This window comes from Xyrauchen texanus, chromosome 4, assembly GCF_025860055.1.
Source record: "Xyrauchen texanus isolate HMW12.3.18 chromosome 4, RBS_HiC_50CHRs, whole genome shotgun sequence".
In the NCBI taxonomy this organism is placed as follows: domain Eukaryota; kingdom Metazoa; phylum Chordata; class Actinopteri; order Cypriniformes; family Catostomidae; genus Xyrauchen; species Xyrauchen texanus.
Genome location: NC_068279.1, coordinates 44,396,899 through 44,419,491, shown reverse-complemented (window position 1 = coordinate 44,419,491; position 22,593 = coordinate 44,396,899). Strand labels below are relative to the sequence as shown.

The following is a 22,593-nucleotide window of genomic DNA, read 5'->3' as shown; positions in this document are numbered from 1 at the left end:
CTTTCTTCTGCTGAACACAAATTAAAATCTTAGAAGAATGTTTCAGTTCTGTAGGTCCTTACAATGCAAGTGAACGGTGACCAGAAATGTTAAGCTCCAAAAAGCACATAAAGGCAGCATAAAAGTTATCCATGCAACTCCAGTGGTTTAATCTTTATATTCAAAAGCGATATAAATGTGGGTGAAAAAAACAGATCAATATTTAAGTCCTTTTTTACTATAAATCTCCACTTCCACATTTGTCTTTTGGCGATTAGCCTTCTATTGCCACCTACTGGGCAGGGAGGAGAATTTATTAGGAAAAAAGTGTTTTAACTTAAACGTTGATTTGTTTCTCACCCACAACTATCATATCACTTCTGAAGATACAGATTTAACCACTGGAGTCGTATTGATCACTTTTATGCTGCATTTATGCGATTTTAATAATAATAATGGATGTGATTTTTGGAGCTTCAGAGTTCTGGTCACCATTCACTTGCATTGTATGGACCTACAGAGCTGAAATATTCTTCTAAAATTTTAAATTTGTGCTTAGCAGAAGAAAGTCCTACACATCTGACATGAGTGTGAGTAAATGATGCGTAACCTTTCGGAGACATTCTCAGTAAAAGCTGACATTTTTGAAAAATTAATGTTGGAATAATCCTTTGTTGTTATTTCTTTGAATAAACAGGCAGTTAAACACTTTTGTTTTTAAATATTATTTGGTGGTCTAACTAACTAACACACACACACACACACACACACACACACACTTTAAAATTGAACCAACAAGGAGACAAATATTAAAATGATAAAAAAAAATTGTTAGTAAATTATTTTTTAAATATGAATAAAAAGCCAAGCATAATACACAAGTATGTCTTATTTAACACAATTTTATTCATAAAATACTTATATAAAATCACACTGCATTACAGCACTCAAGCAGTATTTAGTGTTGGTGGGCTAAAAGATCAGAAGTACAGTCGCAGTATCTATAACACTGTGTGGATGGAAGGGAAATAAAGAAATAAAAAAAAGATCAACACAAAATGGAAATCTTTCCATCATGAAAAAAGATCAAACAGGCAGTTCCACTGCACACCTGTGTAAACATACAACACCTTTCCTTTCAAAATTAGGGTCTGTGTGTACCATCCTAACAGTTTAAAGAAATAAGCAGACTACTTATGGTTACAGGTTGTGTTGAAATCACGTTTCTATCACTCCGTTCTACTGGCACAGAGATGCTTGTCAGGTAAAGGCACAGACTCTTTGGAAGTCAAGTGCAGATATCTGATAGACTTTCAAAGCTTTAGATTATAGGTCCAAAACTACATTAAAGTTGATTGTAAAAGCTCTCCAATAGGAAAAATAAAACATGACCACATCAAGACTAAATACCTGGCCTTGCTTGCATTCTCAAACAATAAGAAAAAGTAAGCTGTACAATGGAATGATAAAACTAAAACAACCCATGTCCAATCGGGCCAGCTCATCACTTTATTAGCTGCTAAATAAACCAAGTGGTGGGGGGTGTAAAAAAGCTTTCTTAACGTCAACCAGATATTACACCTGCAAGACAGAAGCATAGATTCACTGCAAACATTTATCAAATCATTTACAACCCCGCCCCCCCACACACACATTTTAAATTACTGGCTTATCTTGTGTTAGAGTCTCTGCATGTTCTCTTACTATCTGGCATAATATATGTAATAATTTAATACTACCAAATACAAATTCATTTAAATCAAACAGTGAGGCATTAGATGGACAGCTGCAATGGATCAATTTAACTTAAAAAGGCTGAAAGAAAGCAAATTTTATCATGACAGCCCAAGAACACCACATGCAAAAACACAATCTTTAACATCTAAATGAAATACATTAAGATTTTTAAAAGAAACAAAAATCGCAAAGAAATCCCAAATACTGCACAGTGCCTTAAAGGGACAGTTCACCCAAAAAATTACAATTCTCTCATCATTGACTCACTCTTATTCCAACTCAGACATGTATGACTTTCTTTCTTCTGCTGAACACAAAGATTTTTAGAGGAATATTTCAGCTCTGTTGGTCCATTCAATGCAAGTGAATGGTGCCCAGAACTTTGAAGCTCAAAAAAGCACATAAAGTCAGCATAAAAGTAATACACACGACTCCAGTGGTTAAATCTATGTCTTCAGTTATTTGATGGGTGTGGGTGAGAAACAGGTTAATATTTAAGTCCTTTTTTACTATAAATCCTCCCTGCCCAGTAGGTGGCAATAAAAATGAATAATGTAAATCACCAAAAACAAAATAATGTGAAATTGGAGATTTGTAGTAAAAAAAGGACTTAATATTGATCTGTTTCACACACACCCCTATCTTATCAATTCTGAAGACATGGACTAAACCACTGGAGTATTATGGATTAATTGTATACTGATTTTATGTGCTTTTTGGAGCGTCAAAGTTCTGAACCATTCACTTGCATTTTATGGACCTACAGAGCTGAAATATTCTTGTAAAAATCTTTATTTGAAGAAAGAAAGTCATACACATCTGGGAGTAAATGTTGAGAACTTTCATTTTGGGGTGAACTATTTCTTTAAGAGACTGACTTAAAAGATGATAACAACTTACAAAATATATATTTTTTCTAGTCCGGTTTTTGGTAGCAAGTCCAATAGCATTTCAGATACACAGGGAATAAGTAATAATTGCTAGTCCAGACTTAATGCACATGGAAAAATGGTTCATTAATTCAAGCTGCTAATTTGATAGATCGTTAGTAGTCTAGAATGAGCACCCACCTTATTTGTGATAACATAAAATGCATAAACAGTCTTCAATCACAGGCTTAAAAATCACGGTAAGGAACATGTTGGTTAGCAACGTGTAGCGAATGCGAGAGTAACATAGCTGCAACAATCACATTGTGGGGAAACAGAAAGTGCTTCGTTTAAGTTTAACTATAATGTGCTTGTATTATGGACCACCTCACACACAAACACACTGCTCAAATGTCTTTTGGGTCAGTGCACATTAATTTGAAGTCTCAACTGTAAATGCTACAGGAAAAATGTCCATCCAATGATGTGTGAAGCTCTAATTCTTTGCGTGTTCAGGCAGTATGACAAAAACCAACATTTTTGGTAACTTAAACCTGTTCACAAGAACTGAAAATGAAGATTTGTGGAAACATCTTTGTTTAAACCTCCAGGCCTTGGCGAGAAAAGTAGTCTTCCAGTTCTGTAAGCCTCTCGATTAGCATTATGTCAAGGTCAACATCATCTTGTCTACCCCTACGAGCCCTTCCCCGTGGCCCCTTTACACGTAGCGGCCCCAGGTTACTTTTAGCCTTACGTTTCCGTGGCAGTGTGAAATCTGGAAAATCTAGAACTCTTTTACGTTTCTGATGACCAATGCACACCAGAGTGCCATTCTTCTCTTTCGGCTCTTCAAATATCGTCTCCAGACTACTGTAAAAAATGTAAGTAACAATCAATTTCCAGAAAAACACAAAAGCTTCAATCTAGATCAAAAAGTAAATGGTGGTCGCAAACCTGTTAGGGGTTGGAGACTTGTAATTCTTGTTGGTATATATTTCTTCCAAACTGAATTCCTTTTTCTTCAACCTTATGGAAAACAAATATACCAATATGAGATAACATTTTACAAACATCAGATATAGCTCTGGGCAGTGTATTGACGATATACACTGATGAGCCAAAACATTATGACCACCTGCCTAATATGTTGTTCTCTGCGTCGACCCACCGATGCATGGGCTCTACAAGACCCCTGAATGTGTCCTGTGGTATCTGGCACCAAGACATTAGCGGCAGATCCTTCAAGTCCTGCAAGTAGTGAGGTGGAGCTGCCGTGGATCGGACTTGTTGGTCCAGCTCATACCACAGATGCACAATCGGATCTGGGGAATCTGGAGGCCAGGGCACAACCTTTAACACTCCTCATGTTTCTCAAACCATTCCCGAACAATGTGTGCAATGAGTTAGGGAGCATTATCCTGCTCAAAGAGGCCACTGCCATCAGGGAAACCATTGCCATGAAGGGGTGTACCTGGTCTGCAACGATGTTTAGGTAGGTGGCAAGTGTCAAATTGACGTCCACATCAATGGCAGGACCCAGGGTTTCCCAGCAGTTCATTGCTCAGACCATCACACTCCTTCCACCGACTTGTCGTCTTCCCACAGTGCATCCTGTTGCCATCACATCCCCAGGTAAACAGCGCACATGTACACGGTCGTGTGCCATTGTAGGCGCTTTCGACGGTGGACAGGGGTCATCATGGGCACTCTGACCAGTCTGCGGCTATGCAGCCCCATACGCAGCATGGTGCGATGCACTGTGTGTTGTTGTAACATATTCCTCCCATACCCATCATTAAAAGTTTCTGTGACTTGTGCCACAGTTTTGAGACTTTTCAGAGTAGATACACAAATATCGATATATATATATATATATATATATACATACTGAATTTTGTCAAAAGGCTGAACATTTTTGAATATTTTCTAGCTGTATCTCCTAGCCCTAATTAGATAACACAATTACAGTGTTTGGGCAGTGACATAAGTTTCATAATTTTGGCTCTGTATCCCCTCTTTAATTTGAGGGGATTTACATCTAAATTGGGTGAATGGTTAAGGAATTACAGCACATTTTATACACAGACTCCCATTTTCAGTCAGTCACCTGATCTCAACTCAATCGAACATGCATTTCACTTGCTGGAGACAAATATTAAGGCAGAAAGACCCACAAACAAGCAACAACTTAACACAGCTGCAGTAAAGGCATGGCAAAGCATCACTAGGGAGGGAACCAAGAATTTGGTATGTCCATGGTAGGGATGTGCAGAACGACTAACTTCACTGATGTTTAAACTAAAAATTTGGAGTTGACTAGTCTAAAAATGAACCAACCTTCAGAAAACAGTCAAAAATCTGTGTTTATGCGACCAATTTCAAATGTATCTCTCTATTCCAAATCCGACACTACATTCCACTGAAAAGGGACATTTATCTGCGCGTGCTCGCCATGAATTATCATCATTGTACATAAAATATAGGACATGACATGCATTCACTGATTTTCAACCAAGTATTAAGTATGATCCATTTATTTATTATTATATTAGTCTGTCCAGTTCCTTTTGAGCCCCTGAAAAAGGGGGGGTCTGTGTATAAAACTTGCTGTAATTGCTAAACCGTTCACCCAATTTGGATACAAATCCCTTCAAATTAAAGCTGACAGTCAAACTTCTTGATTGTTTCATTTCAAATCCATTGTGGCAGTGTACAGAGCCAAAATGATGAAACTTGTGTCACTGTCCATATACTTATGGAGTTGTGAGAAAATGCTCACCTCTTTGGTTTGGGAAGTCCCATTGGAGTAAGGTTGTTATCAGGTTTTGGAACAGTCTTGCGAATCCTAATTTGGGAGACCTTTTTGGAACGCTGACCAGGTGGAGCTCCAGCATTAGCATCATAAAGTCCCACCTAAAAGAAAGATGAATGTCATTCTAGAGAAAACTCAACTGGCACTTGTAATCTTACAGTTCAGCAACGTCAGTATGTCAAGATATTTATTTTTCAAATATAGTCCCAAGCATATACATACATACATATATATATATATATATATATATATATATATACACATACACACACACACACACACACACACACATACACATATACATAAACACAGCACCATGCAAAAGTCTCAGGCGCACTATATTTTCCACAAAAACATTTGTCTAAAAGAACAAGGAGCCTTACCACAGGTGGTATGGCCCCCACAGAGCCAGGATATCAATATCATGGAGTCAGTCTGGGACAGACTAAATAGATAAAAGAATTGTGGCTCTCCAAGAAGCTTAGAATATCCTATCTGCCAGCAACCAAGGAAAACTGTGTCCTAGGTGTATCTAGGAGAATTGGTGTCATTTTGAAGGCAAAAGGCTATCACACCAAATATTGATTTTGATATTTTTATGTTTACTGGACTTTATATGATATTAATTGATCATTTAAACTATTTATGGCATTCATTTTGAAGAGTGCCTTAAACATATGATCAGTACTGCATGTGTATAATATACACTCACCTAAAGGATTATTAGGAACACCATACTAATACTGTGTTTGACCCCCTTTCGCCTTCAGAACTGCCTTAATTCTACGTGGCATTGATTCAACAAGGTGCTGAAAGCATTCTTTAGAAACATTCTCCTTGACCTCTGGCATCAACAAGGCATTGTCGCCCACAGGACTGCCGCATACTGGATGTTTTTCCCTTTTCACACCATTCTTTGTAAACCCTAGAAATGGTTGTGCGTGAAAATCCCAGTAACTGAGCAGATTGTGAAATACTCAGACCGGCCCGTCTGGCACCAACAACCATGCCATGCTCAAAATTGCTTAAAATCACCTTTCTTTCCCATTCTGACATTCAGTTTGGAGTTCAGGAGATTGTCTTGACCAGGACCACACCCCTAAATGCATTGAAGCAACTGCCATGTGATTGGTTGATTAGATAATTGCATTAATGAGAAATTTAACAGGTGTTCCTAATAATCCTTTAGGTGAGTGTGTGTATATATATATATATATATATATATATATATATATATACATACACACATACAGTATATACTTAATGTATTTTATCCTTCTTTTCAAAACTCTGTTCAATTGCTGAAATAGAATACCTGGTTCATTTCTCTAGATGCCCCCCGACCATGCAGACCAGGGTATTTCACATTTGCACTGACAAAAGCAAAACTGGGGGCAGATTCCGTGGGAGATCCATCCAAACGCAAAGATTTAGGGCTGATGCTGTGCCGTGGGGAATGATCCAGACTCCGTTCTGGTGTAAGACGAATTTTTGACAGATGAAATGTTGATGAGGCTTTCCTAAACACGTTAAAAGGAGCAATATGTCATTTAGAGAGCAGATGATAATATACATTTTACATCTTAATGATTATGTGGTCATCTTAACACTAGTCATTACTGCAGATTGTAAAATTAGCAGATGGATTGGCTTCATGCTTTAAGATGAAAAGACTGCAGATTTGTTTTTTTACTACCGGTATTAGGGATGGGCATTTTGGTAATTTTGTCTACTCGCATACTTGAAGTAATTACTCAAGTAGCCTACTTGTTGAGTAATCTGGGGGATAAAAATAGTTTAAGACCAATCATTCTGTTCAATTCAGCTGAGCTTCGTCTAGCTGTTTGAAAAGAACGTGTCTGTGTGTGTGTGTCTCTGGAGTGTTTAGAGCGGTCTCTGCCCAGGACAAATAAATCATGTGTGCTGTGTTGGAGCTTGATACTGTGATGATTCAGACAGTAAGGTACCATTGGAAATCATTACATAATCTCAAATAAAAAATAAGACCCCTTTTTGACACGTTTGTACATAGTTGTCACAAAATTTTGTCATAAGTACTTGTGCCCATCCCTAGCCAGTATATGGATCACTAATCCCTAAAGGTGAAGTGTGCAATTGTCTGCACCACTAGCAGAACCAAAAAGAATAGCAAAAATAACTAGAAAAAAAAGTTCGTCGAGACAAACTTTAAGTTGGCTTGTGAAAGTTTGGACCAGAAAGTTTGAAGAAGTTTAAAGTAGTTTGAAGTTTAAAGTAGTTTATAGTTTAAAGTAGTTTATAGTTTAAAGTAGTTTAAAGTTTAAAGTAGTTTGTAGTTTAAACTAGTTAAAAGTTTAAAGTAGTTTGTAGTTTAAAGTAGTTTAAAGTTTAACTTAGTTGCTAGATAGATAGATAGAGAGACAGACACTCAGATAGATACACAGATAGATAGACAAGTTTTTAGCATGTTTTAGCACTTTGCTAGGCAAAGCTAGCATGTGTTAGCATGAGGCTAGCATGTTTAGCATGTTTTAACACTCCGCTAGGCAATGCTAGCATGTGTTAGCATGATGCTAGCACATTTTTAGCATGTTTTAGCACTTCGCTAGGCGATGCTAACATGTGTTAGCATGATGCTAGCACGTTTTTAGCATCTTTTAGCACTGTGCTAGGCGATGCTAGCATGTGTTAGCATGATGCTAGCACGTTTTAGCATGTTTTAACACTTCGCTAGGCGATGCTACCATGTGTTAGCATGATGCTAGCACGTTTTTAGCATGTTTTAGCACTTCACTAGGCGATGCTTAGCATGTGTTAGCATTATGCTAGCACGCTTTTAGCATTTTTAGCACTTCGCTAGGCGATGCTAACATGTGTTAGCATTATGCTATAGCGTATTTAGCATGTTTTAACGACTCGCTAGGCGATGCTAGCATGTGTTAGCATGATGCTAGCACATTTTTAGCATGTTTTAGCGCTCAGCTGAGCGATGCTAGCATGTGTTAGCATGATGTTAAGCACGTTTTTGCATGTTTTAGCGCTCGGCTAGGCAATGCTTAGCATGTGTTAGCATGATGCTAACACGCTTTTTGCATGTTTTAGCGCCTGGCTAGGCAATGCGAAGCATGTGTTAGCATGATGCTAGCACGTTTTTAGCATGTTTTAGCACTTCGCTAGGCGATGCTAGCATGTGTTAGCATCATGCTATCACTTTTTTAGCATGTTTTAACACTTCGCTAGGCGATGCTAGCATGTGTTAGCATGATGCTAGCACGTTTTTGCATTTTTTAGCACTTATGCTAACACGTTTTTAGCATGTTTTAGCACTTCGCTAGGCGATGCTAGCATGTGTTAGCATGATGCTAGCACAGTGTAGTCTGATTACAACATTAATGACTCTAATGAGCCGGTTCTTTTGAATCTAGTGTGAAACATACAGTGTGACCAGTGTAGTCTGATTACAACATTAATGACTAATGAGCCAGTTCTTTTGAATCCACAGTGTGAAACATACAGTGTGACCAGTGTAATCTGATTACAACATTAATGACTCTAATGAGCCGGTTCTTTTGAATCTACAGTGTGAAAAATACAGTGTGACCAGTGTAGTATGATTCCCAAATTAATGACTCTAATGAGCCAGTTCTTTTGAATCTAAAGTGTGAACCATACAGTGTGACCAGTGTAATCTGATTACAACATTAATGACTCTAATGAGCCAGTTCTTTTGAATCTACAGTGTGAAACATACAGTGTGACCAGTGTAATCTGATTACAACATTAATGACTAATGAGCCGGATCTTTTGAATCTACAGTGTGAAACATACAGTGTGACCAGTGTAATCTGATTACAACATTAATGACTCTAATGAGCCGGTTCTTTTGAATCTACAGTGTGAAACATACAGTGTGACCAGTGTAGTCTGATTCCCAAATTAATGACTCTAATGAGCCAGTTCTTTTGAATCTAAAATGTGAAACATACAGTGTGACCAGTGTAATCTGATTACAACATTAATGACTCTAATGAGCCGGTTCTTTTGAATCTACAATGTGAAACATACAGTGTGACCAGTGTAGTCTGATTCCCAAATTAATGACTCTAATGAGCCAGTTCTTTTGAATCTAAAATGTGAAACATACAGTGTGACCAGTGTAGTCTGATTCCCAAATTAATGACTCTAATGAGCCAGTTCTTTTGACTCTAAAATGTGAAACTTAAAGTGTGACCAGTGTAGTCTGATTCCCAAATTAATGACTCTTATGAGCCGGTTCTTTTGAATCTACAGTGTGAAACATACAGTGTGACCAGTGTAGTCTGATTCCCAAACAAATGACTCTAATGAGCCGGTTCTTTTGAATCTACAGTGTGAAACTTACAGTGTGACCAGTTTAGTCTGATTCCCAAATGAATGACTCTAATGAGCCAGTTCTACAGTGTAGTGTTAAAAAAGTTTAACTTAGTTGCTAGATAGATAGATAGATAGACACTCAGATAGATAGATATTTACCCTTAGACATATAGAGAGATAGATATAGATAGATAGATATTTACCGTCAGATAGATAGATAGAGAGAGAGAGATATTTTTTATATAATTATGGTCATAAATAAATCAACCCAGAAGTCTGTACGATTTTCTGGTGCAGAAATATTTGATTTGTTACTCGGTTGCTAGGGTAAGCCCATGTGGTTGCTAGGCAGTTACCAAGGTAATACAATACATGGCTCCTTTCCATCCTGAGTGAAATAAGTCAACCCAGAAATCTCTACTATTTTCTGGTGCAGAGATATGTGATTTGTTACTTGGTTGCTAGGGTAACCCCATCTGGTTGCTAGGCAGTTACCATAGTGATACTAATGAAGTCTCCTTGCCATCCTGATTGAAATAAGTCAACCCAGAAATCTGTACTATTTTCTGGTGCAGAGATATGTGATTTGTTACTCGGTTGCTAGGGTAACCCCATCTGGTTGCTAGGCAGTTACCATAGTGATACTAATCAAGTGTCCTTGCCATCCTGAGTGAAACAAATCAACCCAGAAATCTGTACTATTTTATGGTGCAGAGATATGTGATTTGTTACTCGGTTGCTAGGGTAACCCCATCTGGTTGCTAGGCAGTTACCATAGTGATACTAATCAAGTGTCCTTGCCATCCTGAGTGAAATAAGTCAAACCGGAAGTCTCTACTAATTTCTGGTGCAAAAATATGTGATTTGTAACTCGGTTGCTAGGGTAACCCCATCTGGTTGCTAGGCAGTTACCATAGTGATAGTAATGAAGTCTCTACTAATTTCTGGTGCAAAAATATGTGATTTGTTACTCGGTTGCTAGGGTAACCCCATGTGGTTGCTAGGCACTTCTCAAGTCTCCTTGCCATCCTGATTGAAATAAATGAACCCGGAAGTCTCCCTGATTTTCTGGTGCAGAGATATAGTTATTGCTAAACGGTTGCAAGGGTACTCTGTTTAGTTGCTAGGGAGTGGCTTGACAGCTGCCAATCATGAAACTCCAAAGGCTGCTTGTCAGTATGAATGATATAAACCAACTCCCATGCCACTGTGACATTCAGAATGGAAGATATCCCTCTATGGATTTTGGTTGTTAAGGTGCTCGACAATGGTTGCTAGGGAGGGGCTAGGAAGTGTTGAGGTGATTCATGATTGGCTGTTAGCTGCCCAGAGTCAAACGAGACCACCCTTGTGTTTCTATGACACTTCCATCCGGAGATATCCCTTTGATGTCTTTCATTAGAAGTCTATGGGAGTTGTTGCTAAGGTGCTTTAAATTGTTGCTAGGGCGTGGCTTGATAGCTTCACAATGATCCCGAGAGACTGACTGGTCGTCTGAGTAAAATGAGCCCGCCCCCTTGTCTCTATGATACTGTGATCCAGAGCTATGTTCAATACAAAATCCCTATGCAATTTTTTCCGAGTTTGATCGTCATTTTTAGGAAAACCGTAAGTCCGATCAGTTAGAAAAGATATAGCACACTATTCGGGATTAGTCTGAAGGTCTGTGCCGAGTTTGGTGCCTGTAGCTTAAAAGCTCTAGGAGGAGTTAGATATAAGTTTAAGTAGGATTTCAGTAAGTTGGCTCTCACAAGCCAACTTAATAAGTTTAAGTAGGATTTCAGTAAGTTGGCTCTCACAAGCCAACTTAACTAAATTTTTACATTTTATGAAGATGGTGACAGATCAGAGATGCCATCAGAGACAAGAGGTGTGAAATTTCAGGAAACTTAATTCACTGATAGTCATAGTGATGTTTGGATTAGCAAATGCCACACTAATAATATCATATTAATGCATGGCCTCTATGGACCTTTTCCTTGCAATTATGTTTGGTGCAGCTAGTGGCGCAGAAATGAATCTTTTTACACTAAACCATAATTGTTGAGCAAAGATAGACAAAATTTGAATTGTGTAATCAGTTATGTATGGTAGGGTTTCCAGAGATATGCATCAGACTACTGTGCTGCAGGGGGATATGCCCACCGTGCTGAAGCCCTTTTCCTGCAGGGTGTAGCTTCTTGACTGGATCGTCGTGTATAGCTATTAATGAAAAGATGTAGATCAAAACGAGTTGCATTTTTAAAGCAAGCAGCATGCAGGCAATAATTTGTCAAGGAAGGGTTCCCACACCTTGTCACAAATGAATTTCCATGATTTTACCATGACTTTACAAGTAGCATGTGACTATCAGCCAAATATTTTTTAAATCATCTAATAGAGATTGCACTCACAAAGAGCAATTTCCTACTAAAAATATTTTAAGAACAAATATAGTTACTATAAAATTTTCCCAGACCTTTTAGGATTTTGTTTATTTCATTACCTTTCCAGGCCTGAAAATTATAAGAATAAACTCCATGACAGTGGGAACCCTCTGAATTTCAGTTCATATTATATCAACTTTCATGCAATCGAAAACAAAATTAAACCATTTATTTTGCATGCAAAACAGAAGTGTCATCAGTTATAACTTACTGGTGATCGTTGTCAAAACCTGGTGGGGCTGTAAAGTCAACCAGTGGTCGATAAGGATGAGACTTGCACTGGCCCAAAATCCAACTTACAACTCTATGGACACCAGGACGTGACACCTGCATGTGCAAGTTGATTCGCCTGTGTCGAAACCACAGTCTGAAGGACGATGGAGAAGATAAAGCCAGGACAGTATTAATACCTGCCAAAGAGAAGCTCCCTTTGCTTGAAATAGACATAGGCAGAGTGTTGGGCTGAAAAACTTGAGACAAGCTAGAACACACAGTGTCTTTATCCAGCTCCTGATTGATAGACAAAGCATAAGAAGGACAAGTTAGTGTCTGAGTCAACCGAGGTGAGATGGGGACTATTGAGTCCTCAAGAACTGGCTGCCAATGGTCAGATATCTCTTCTTTCTCCTCATGAAAGGACAGAGAAAGCGTTTCACCTACTTTAACAGAAGGAAATCCAGGAAGGTGACGTTTCCTACCATCGTAGTGTTTGAGCTTGGAATCAGACCTACTACAACCAGTCCATCTGTCTGGCAGTGCCAAGTCATTTGTGGAGCAGCTGCTGGACACCAAGCGCTGGGCAGTGTCAGAGAGTTGATTCAACAGTTTTTCAGTATCATGGTTAGACTTGAGTTCTAGATTAAATGGTTTTGAGGACCCGTTTCTAGGAGCAAAGAGTTGGGAACTTGAGGGTGTTTGAGAAACCGGCAAAAGTGAACCCAGTGTTTTTGGGTCCCCTACACTTTTTATCAATTGGTTTGGTAAAGTGAGTTCACAGCATGGCAGGATTAATGACCCTTGAAAAGGAAGTTTTAATGAGCTATCTTTTGAGTATGAAAACTGACCATCAAAGCTAGTATGCTCCTCAACTTGCTCACTTTGTCCCTTACTACCTACCTTTGTGCTGTCAGTAGAATCTCCAATATTTCTACCTGCCTGTCCTTCTGTTTGTCTTGAAGTTGGGAGGCTCCCCAATACTGAAGATCTAATACTCAATGAGGTAGAAGAGTGAAAAACACTTGTTAAGCGTGGCTTATCATCTTTTATGACAATCTTTTCCCTGATTTCTTCCTCTTTCTTATTAGAAGTCTGAAAATGATCTAAGAGAACTGAACAAGCCTTGGATTTATCAGCATTAAGTTGTGCTCCAAGCGGTTTTGAGAAGGTAATTTGACTAAAGGACTGCGGCTGACTATTCTCACTCTTGTCTTTTGTGGAATTTGTCAATGCCACATGTTTCACAGAGGTCTTTGATTTTGTTGCATTTGAAAATAAATAAAGAGGATCCATATATGGCTTTGAACTCAAGCCACTTGGAGATGAATATTTGAGAAATTGAGTGCTAAAGGAAGGCACCTGGGGGTGTGAAGGAACATGTAAAGACTGATTATTCTTGGTGGCTTCTAATTCCTGGCTGGAAACAGCATTCTCCACACTATCAGAAGATTGAGCCTCCTGTTTACAAGGGAGTTCCAGGCTATCATTGTTATCGGAGCTGCTGAGAACAGAATCAACCAATAAGCTTAATGCAACTCTATCCTTTTCAGCTTCCAATTCCATCTCCAGTTCTTCAAAGTCGGAAACAGGCGAGTAGTTCCCCTGCAAACAGTTCTCAGCCGGTCTCGAAAGGCTAGTTTTCAGCATTCCACATGATGAACTGGAAGCACTGCAATTCCCAATTAGACACTGACAGCTAGAGTCCTCAGGCTTATGGGCAAGGCTTTGCCTGGCCTGGGAAGGAGTTGATATTGCCCATGAACACACAGGGTCTTTATTTACCTCTGGGAACAGTGCACTATAAAGTGGTCTAGAAGAGGAAATATTTGAGATCATTCCTTTGTTGTCTTTTGACACTTTTGGATCCTCTCCTGCAAGCACATAATAATTAACATTAAGACACTTATGAAGTAAACAAAATTATGATGTGTTGATGTTTGCATCCATAACAGAAATATGTTTACTTGCTAACATAAAAATTTACCAAGACTGCAAGCAGGTAAAACACAAGGAGTATTCGGACAGCTAGAGGACAAGTCTCTGCCCAGTTGGCCAACTTTACTGTGAAGCAGGGATAAACTCCATGTGTGGGCACAGCTTTGTGAACACAGTTGGTCCATCCTCTTCTCCACTGCCTCAAAACGCTTGGTCAGAGAGTCAAAGGTATTTGTCAGCAGTTGTTTCATCTCAGTTTGATGGGACACAAGAAATCGTTCTAGAATGCCTAGTTGCTCTCCTGATGGGCCAGTTAAAGGAGCTGAATTGACGGTGGCAGATGTCCATGTTCGTGGATCCCTCAACTTGCCCTCTGTAAAGCAGTTCAAAAGGAGATATTAAAAAGAAGATTATTCTTAGACCCTGACTAGACCAGCCTACATTTTTTTTTTTTTTTTACAGTGATCTGAGCTATAGAAGCACGATCTACAGGTGAAACTCGAAAAATTAGAATATCGTGCAAAAGTTCATTAATTTCAGTAATTCAACTTAAAAGGTGAAACTAATATATTATATAGACTCATTACAAGCAAAGTAAGATATTTCAAGCCTTTATTTGATATAATTTTGATGATTATGGCTTACAGCTTATGAAAACCCCAAATTCAGAATCTCAGAAAATTAGAATATTACATGAAATCAATAAAAAAAAAGGATTTTAAATACAGAAATGTCGGCCCTCTGAAAAGTATAATCATGCATATGTACTCAGTACTTGGTTTGGGCCCCTTTTGCATTAATTACTGCCTCAATGCGGCGTGGCATGGATGCTATCAGCCTGTGGCACTGCTGAGGTGTTATGGAAGACCAAGATGCTTCAATATCGGCCTTCAGCTCTTCTGCATTGTTTGGTCTCATGTCTCTCATCTTTCTCTTAGCAATGCCCCATAGATTCTCTATGGGGTTCAGGTCAGGCGAGTTTGCTGGCCAATCAAGCACAGTAATACCATGGTCATTGAACCAGGTTTTGGTACTTTTGGCAGTGTGGGCAGGTGCCAAGTCCTGCTGGAAAATGAAGTCAGCATCTCCATAAAGCTTGTCTGCTGAAGGAAGCATGAAGTGCTCTAAAATGTCCCGGTAGACGGCTGCGTTGACTCTGGACTTAATAAAGCACAGTGGACCAACACCAGCCGATGACATGGCTCCCCAAACCAACACAGACTGTGGAAACTTCACACTGGACTTCAAGCATCTTGGATTGTGTGCCTCTCCATTCTTCCTCCAGACTCTGGGACCTTGGTTTCCAAATGAGATGCAAAATTTGCTCTCATCAGAAAAGAGGACTTTGGACCACTGAGCAACAGACCAGTTCTTTTTTCTTTAGCCCAGGTAAGACGCTTGACATTTGAAGCCCATGTCCAGGACCCGCCTGTGTGTGGTGGCTCTTGATGCAGTAAGTCCAGCCTCAGTCCACTCCTTGTGAAGCTCCCCACACATTTGAATGGCCTTTTCCTGACAATCCTCTCCAGGCTACGGTCATCCCTGCTGCTTGTGCACCTTTTTCTTCCACACTTTTCCCTTCCACGTAACTTTCTATTAATGTGCTTTGATACAGCACTTTGAGAACATCCAACTTCTTTTGCAATTACCTTTTGAGGCTTTCCCTCCTTGTGGAGGGTGTCAATGATGGTTTTCTGCACAACTGTCAGGTCAGCAGTCTTCCCCATGATTGTGAATTCAACTGAACCAGACTGAGAGACCATTTAAAGGCTCAGGAACCCTTTGCAGGTGTTTAGCTGATTAGAGTGTGGCACTTTGAGCCTACAATACTGAACCTTTTCACAATATTTTCTGAGATTCTGAATTTGGGGTTTTCATAAGCTGTAAGCCATAATCATCAAAATTATATCAAATAAAGGCTTGAAATATCTTACTTTGCTTGTAATGAGTCTATATAATATATTAGTTTCACCTTTTAAGTTGAATTACTGAAATTAATGAACTTTTGCACGATATTCTAATTTTTCGAGTTTCACCTGTATAAAAACATTGTTGTCAGATTTTACTGCTGATTTGAAATATGTTCTTTAATCATATCTCAATCAACCGTTTGAAGATTTTGGTATTTCCACTTTTAAGTAAATAGCTGTAGTTTATGCCGCTTCTATCCATAGACAACAGCTACCTGAGAGCACTCCAAAGATGGCTGCCAAGTGGACTGACTTGCCTCGAAAGGAACTTTGGATTAAATGCACATACAGTGCATCCGGAAAGTATTCACAGCACTTCACTTTTTCCACATTTTGTTATGTTAAAGCCTTATTCCAAAATTGATAAAATGAACTATTTTCCTAAAAATTCTACAAACAATACCCCATAATGACAACGTGAAAGATGTTTGTTAGAAATCTTTGCAAATGTATTAAAAATAAAAAAAACTTTAAAATCACATGTTTATAAGTGGGGAGCAGCACAGCCATTTTCAGATCTCTCCAGAGATGTTCAATCGGGTTCAAGTCTGGGCTCTGGCTGGGCCACTCAAGGACATTCACAGAGATGTCCCGTAGCCACTCCTTTGTTATATTGGCTGTGTGCTTAGGGTCGTTGTTCTGTTGGAAGATGAACCTTCACCCCAGTCTGAGGTTCAGAGCGCTCTGGAGCAGGTTTTCATCAAGGATGTCTTTGTACATTGCTGCATTCATCTTTCCCTCCATCCTGACTAGTCTCCCAGTTCCTGCCGCAGAATAACATCCCCACAGCATGATGCTGCCACCACCATGCTTCACTGTAGGGATGGTATTGGCCAGGTGATGAGCAGTGCCTGGTTTCCTCCAGAGATGACGCTTGCCATTCAGGCCAAAGAGTTCAATCTTTGTTTCATCAGACCAGAGAATTTTGTTTCTCATTGTCTGAGAGTCCTTCAGGTGACTTTTGGTAAACTCCCTGTGGGCTGTCATGTGCCTTTTATTGAGGAGTGGCTTCTGTCTGGCCACTCTACCATACAGGCCTGATTGGTGGAGTGCTGCAAAGATGGTTGTTCTTCTGGAAGGTTCTCCTCTCTCCACAGAGAAACGCTGGAGCTCTGTCAGAGTGACCATCGGGTTTTTGGTCACCTCCATGTCTAAGGCCCTTCTCCCCCCGATCGCTCAGTTTGGCCAGGCGGCCAGCTCTAGGAAGAGTCCTGGTGGTTCCAAACTTCTTCCATTTACGGATGACGAAGGCCACTGTGCTCACTGGGATCTTCAATGCTGCAGACATTTTTCTGAACCCTTCCCCAGATCTGTGCCTCAATACAATCCTGTCTTGGAGGTCTACAGACAATTCCTTGGACTTCATGGCTTGGTTTGTGCTCTGACATGCACTGTTAACTGTGGGACCTTATATAGAGAGGTGTGTGCGTTTCCAAATCATGTCCAATCAACTGAATTTACCACAAGTGGACTCCAATCAAGTTGTAGAAACATCTCAAGGATGATCAGTGGAAACAGGATGCACCTGAGCTCAATTTTGAGTGTCATGGCAAAGTCTGTGAATACTCATGTACAAATGTTTTCATTTTTTATTTTTAATACTTTTGTAAAGTTTTCAAACAAACATCTTTCATGTTGTCATTATGGGGTATTGTTTGTAGAATTTTTAGGAAAATAATGAATTTCATCAATTTTGGAATAAGGCTGTAACATAACAAAATTTGGAAAAAGTGAAGTGCTGTGAATACTTTCCGGACGCACTGTCTACTGCTCTGATAAGCTTCGAAGTTACTTGTAACGCTTCCCATTTCCTTTCCACCACAGAAGCAGATCCACGTCAGTTGGTTTGCATGACTCCAACAAGAACCAAATACCAAATCAAATTGCAGCATTCGAGCAGTGTTTTTAATCCTCAACAATTAGTCGATTGCTTGTGCATATTCCAAATTCTAGGTTGATTAAAATATAGTTATGTGTCATGTTATTCCTGTATTTGGGTTTTGCTATATGCAAGTCCTTCTCCTGTATTCTTGTGCATATCATGAGAAAGTTTACTTTTTTGAGACAAGGAAAATATTGGATATTATAAAGTTAAAATAGTGCCAAAATGATTTACATGCACAGACTAAGTTCTGTGAAATCATAAATCAAATTGCAAGCGTATCTATCTTTTGCATGCGCACAGAACATTTAGTAAAGGTGTAAATCAAGTTGCAAGTGTCAGACACAATTAATTTACACTTTTGCAATTGTTTATTTCACACATAAAGACTGATTCTACATGGTCAATCCATTTTGCTGTTCATGACACCCTTTCTTTGCTTGCATTTCACTGATTGCAGGTTTGCAATGTTTTTGGCCATGTTTAGGCACAAAAACAGTGCAAAAAGTCTAAGTGCGAAAAAGTCAATAGAATACAGATCAAATTTACTTTGTGTTAACATGAAGTTACAGATTCACAAGACATGATTTTTTTTTTTCAAGTATTGCTAATTTTTATCTTACGCTTGCAACTTGATTACAAAAATAATCAATTACAAAATATTCTGTGCAGAATGCAGATGCAATGTATTTTTACACTAGTAACTTAATTTACGCTTTTACAAATCTTCCTCTACGCATGCACATTTTTGGCACTAATTTACCTTCACTGGATATAGTGTAACTGCACAGACAAGGTTAAAAAGCAATTCTATCACACTAGACTTACGTTAGCTAGTCTCATGTCTCTACTTTGGAAACTGTGTGATTTAATGTTTATTATCTTGCCATGTGTACTTCATTGCATTGCTGTAACCTCTACTTTATCTTTTTCGTTACAAAAACTGATGGACATGTTATTTTCTGTAGTAGTGGACATTATAGGGGCCTGGGTAGCTCAGCAAGTAAAGACGCCCACACCTGGAGTTGCAAGTTTGAATCCAGGGTGTGCTGAGTGACTCCAGTCACGCTTCCTAAGCAACCAAATTGGCCCGGTTGCTAGGGAGGGTAGAGTCATGTTGGGTTAACCTCCTTGTGGTCGCCATAACGTGGTTCTCGCTCTCGGTGGGGCATGTGGCGAGTTGTGCGTTGATGCTGCGGAGAATAGCGTGAGTCTCCACACGTGCAACGTCTCCGCAGTAAAGCGCTCAACAAGCCATGTGATAAGATGTGTTAAGAAACTGAGATTCGTCCTCTGCCACCCGGACTGAGGCAAGTCACTATGCCACCATGCCAAATTGGGGAGAAAATTGTCAATCGAGCTGAAATTGTATCCGGACATTCCTATATGGTGTTTGATAATGTCTTGTATCACATAAGACTAAGATACTGGGAGCAATGACTTGCAAATCTATGAAAACATATTGTTAGGGGTGGATTGCTATTTACATGGATTATGACCGGTGAAGCCGAAACAAGGCCAGTATGATAGAATACAATGACTTCTTTGGAATGATTTAGTTATTTCTGACCACATGTTTTCAACATTACCTTCATCGTCACGAGTATACATGTGCATGCGAGCTGAACTAGGATCAAACGGCATCTGTCTTCGTGTTCCGTCAGTCTCTGGAGGAACTTCCCACATGGCTTTCTCAAAGACAGATGTCAGAGGGCTGCCACCAGATCCACTCTCTTCCTTGCTGGTTTCTCGGCATCCTGTGGCCAGCTGCTCCTGATACAGCGGAGAATGTGGAGCACGCCGGCATGGACCAGCTGCAGATGCAGGTACCTGCGCTGTCACTTTCTGTTCAGTCGGAGGATTGGACAACATCATTTTAGGGATTGACGGACTGGAAAAATTCGATTGAGAAAATTAATTAAATGCATTTCACCAGAACTTTAATTACACTGTTATATAAAAATGTATTATTATTAATATTGTGTCCACGCCTAGATCATCTTACAGTCTTTCTTTTGACATTTATTACAAGGTATCAGATGGCCATACCATGATACTCAATAACAACCATATTTATATACCTGGGTATTTGAATGGTGCTCCAAGGGATGGTTCACCCAAATAGAAAATTCTCTCATCATTTACTCACCCTCATACCATCCCAGATGTGTATGATTTTCTTTCTTCTGCAGAAAAAAATTGAAGATTTTTAGAAGAATATTTCAGCTCTGTCTGTCCAAACAATGCAAGTGAACGGTGACCAGAATTTTTACTCCCCAAAAATCACAAAAAAGCAGTATAAAAATGAATCCATGTGACTCCAGTTAGAGCTAGGCGATATGACGATATATACTGTGGCGACAATATGTGAATCGATCGAGATTTTGCTATAGCATGTGTGCAGCAGCAGCGTACCTATCAGAGGGCATGCTTCACATCTGACTGAAACCAGGCTTGAGCGGGAATGACAAAATCAATGACAAAAACGCGCCCACAAACTCGTTGCTGATTCTTTACAATTCTAATTTTGCGGGTCACAGTGTACTGCTGCATCCTCTAAAGCGGAGGATGCAGCAGTACACTGTGATGTGGACAGCGTTACTGTGATCCAGACACCCAAATCATATCTTTAACATGCCAAGGTGAGCTAGACTACACCACACATCTGTACTTCTCCATCATTTGATTAATTATTGCTGATATGATCATTAGAAAAGTCAAGAAATGAAGGAGAGATTGTTGTTAAAACTGGTGGGACATCTGTGGTGCAGGGTCACAAAAAAGCAGACGCAGATTAGAAAAATCTAAAGTGCAAACTGTGTCGTGCGACGATATTCACTTGTGGGAATACATACAATCTGTTTTACAACCTCAAAATGAAGCATGCTAAAGAATATTACGAAAGCCAAAAGATGCGTTCCGCGTTAATTCAGTCTTTTTTCTGCAAGATGTGTCATGTAATATTTTCCTTGTCACTTTGCTTTGAAAAGATCTTGAGTTAATTTCACAGACTAGATTTTCCAAAAATAGGCATTACAATAAGGTTATGTATTATGTTAACCAAATTTGATTGGTTTTCCAGGAAAAAAAATACATTATTTACATCGCGATTTAAAATTACTCATATCGTGATATAAGATTTTGGTCATATCGCCCACCCCTAACTCCAGGGGTTTAATCCATGTCTTCAGAAGCGATATGATAAATGTGGGTGAGAAACAGATCAATATTTAAGTCATTTTTACCAATAATCTCCCCTTTCACTTTCATATTTAAAGTCTTCTTTTGTTTTTTGGCAATTCACATTATTCGTGCATATTCCCACCTACAGGTCAGGGCTGATCACAGAAGAAAGAAAGTCACACATCTGGTTAAGAGTTTACTGACCTACTGGCTCCTTTCTGACCATGTGCAAGTTCCTAATTGAACAATTACAAACAAATGCAAACACATCAACTCCCCATTAACACATGTTTGGACATATTCAGTGGTCAGTGAATTGAGAGGAACGCCCCATTCAGCTGTTTTCTGTCATGCAACCGCATAGTTCACATTTTAACCTGTCAAATATACTGTATTTACACATGCAGACACATTTCACTACATAAACAGACTGAAAGACATCTGCTCAAGCAACCCGTTTACAGCAACCGCGTGAATGAAAGTAAACAGGAAATGACACGACTGAGAAAATATAGGACTAGACCAGTTTTTGAACTTTTATATATCTCATAATTCATCAGAAATATTCATAAATGTCTCAGTTGGATTAGTGTTGGCCATCATGATGTCTATGAAAAGGCTTCACTCGTGTACGTAAGGCCCCCGAAACGACTATAAATAAATCAGAAGCACTTCAGGAACATTTACAAAAGCAGTACCTCGGTTGTTTTCTCGTTTGCAGCTGTCAGTCCCCGCAAATAAATGTCTCCGGAGGTGAAAATGTGCAGTTATATCACTAATGCTCGCGGAACCATCCTCCTGATTCACGGCTCAGATGTGATTCCCCTAAGCCAGTGAGAAGTCATTTCCGGCGACTCTACAGACCCATATCCAGAGTACTGTGCAGATTTAAAGAGCAAACTGAACACGCCTTATCGTTAAGGTATGCACAACATTAGGTATGACATACATACAACGCATAAAGATTTCAACGCAGAATTCTCGATCATTTCTCTTATTACGTCCGACGAACAGCGATGACAACTTCCGCTCTGTGTGCCGCTGTAAAGCGTGCTGTCATTGGCTACTGCAGGAAATCAGGCAGCATTTCTACTGGACTATACAAATTATCTATCTGTCTGTCTGTCTGTCTGTCTGCCTGTCCATCCGCCTGTCTGTCTGTCTGTCTATCTATCCGTCCGTCCATTCGTCTGTCTGTCCGTCTGTCTATCTATCTGTCTGTCTGTCTGTCCGTCTGTCTGTCTATCTATCT

General features: G+C 39.4%; 1 protein-coding gene across 6 annotated transcripts; it reads right to left on the bottom strand.

The window, feature by feature from the left end:
• Positions 1-871: 871 nt before the first annotated feature.
• On the bottom strand, positions 872-22,350 carry LOC127634977 (uncharacterized). 6 transcript variants are annotated; one of them, XM_052114781.1, is made up of 10 exons: positions 22,040-22,350; positions 20,240-20,344; positions 19,748-20,049; positions 14,356-14,679; positions 12,367-14,242; positions 11,875-11,931; positions 6,713-6,917; positions 5,365-5,498; positions 3,540-3,611; positions 872-3,455 (listed from the first exon to the last, which is right to left on the bottom strand). In XM_052114781.1, exons 3-10 carry the CDS (start codon positions 20,031-20,033, stop codon positions 3,185-3,187), a joined length of 3,225 nt encoding a protein of 1,074 aa, XP_051970741.1. In that variant the 5' UTR covers positions 20,034-20,049; positions 20,240-20,344; positions 22,040-22,350; the 3' UTR covers positions 872-3,184. The 6 variants fall into 6 exon arrangements, with proteins under 6 accessions (XP_051970741.1, XP_051970724.1, XP_051970732.1 ...); XM_052114764.1 differs by having other exon boundaries at positions 19,748-20,003; XM_052114772.1 differs by having other exon boundaries at positions 872-3,452; positions 19,748-20,003.
• Positions 22,351-22,593: the final 243 nt, after the last annotated feature.

Coding starts and splice junctions, on each gene's coding strand:
- LOC127634977 (XM_052114764.1), bottom strand. CDS start 20,299: ATGATGAGAGAATTTTCTATTTGGGTGAACCATCCCTTGGAGCACCAT. Junction 14,680..19,747: donor GTATACTCGTGACGATGAAG/GTAATGTTGAAA, acceptor ACTGCTTTACAG/AGGGCAAGTTGAGGGATCCA. Junction 3,456..3,539: donor AAGTCTCCAACCCCTAACAG/GTTTGCGACCAC, acceptor CATTTTTTACAG/TAGTCTGGAGACGATATTTG.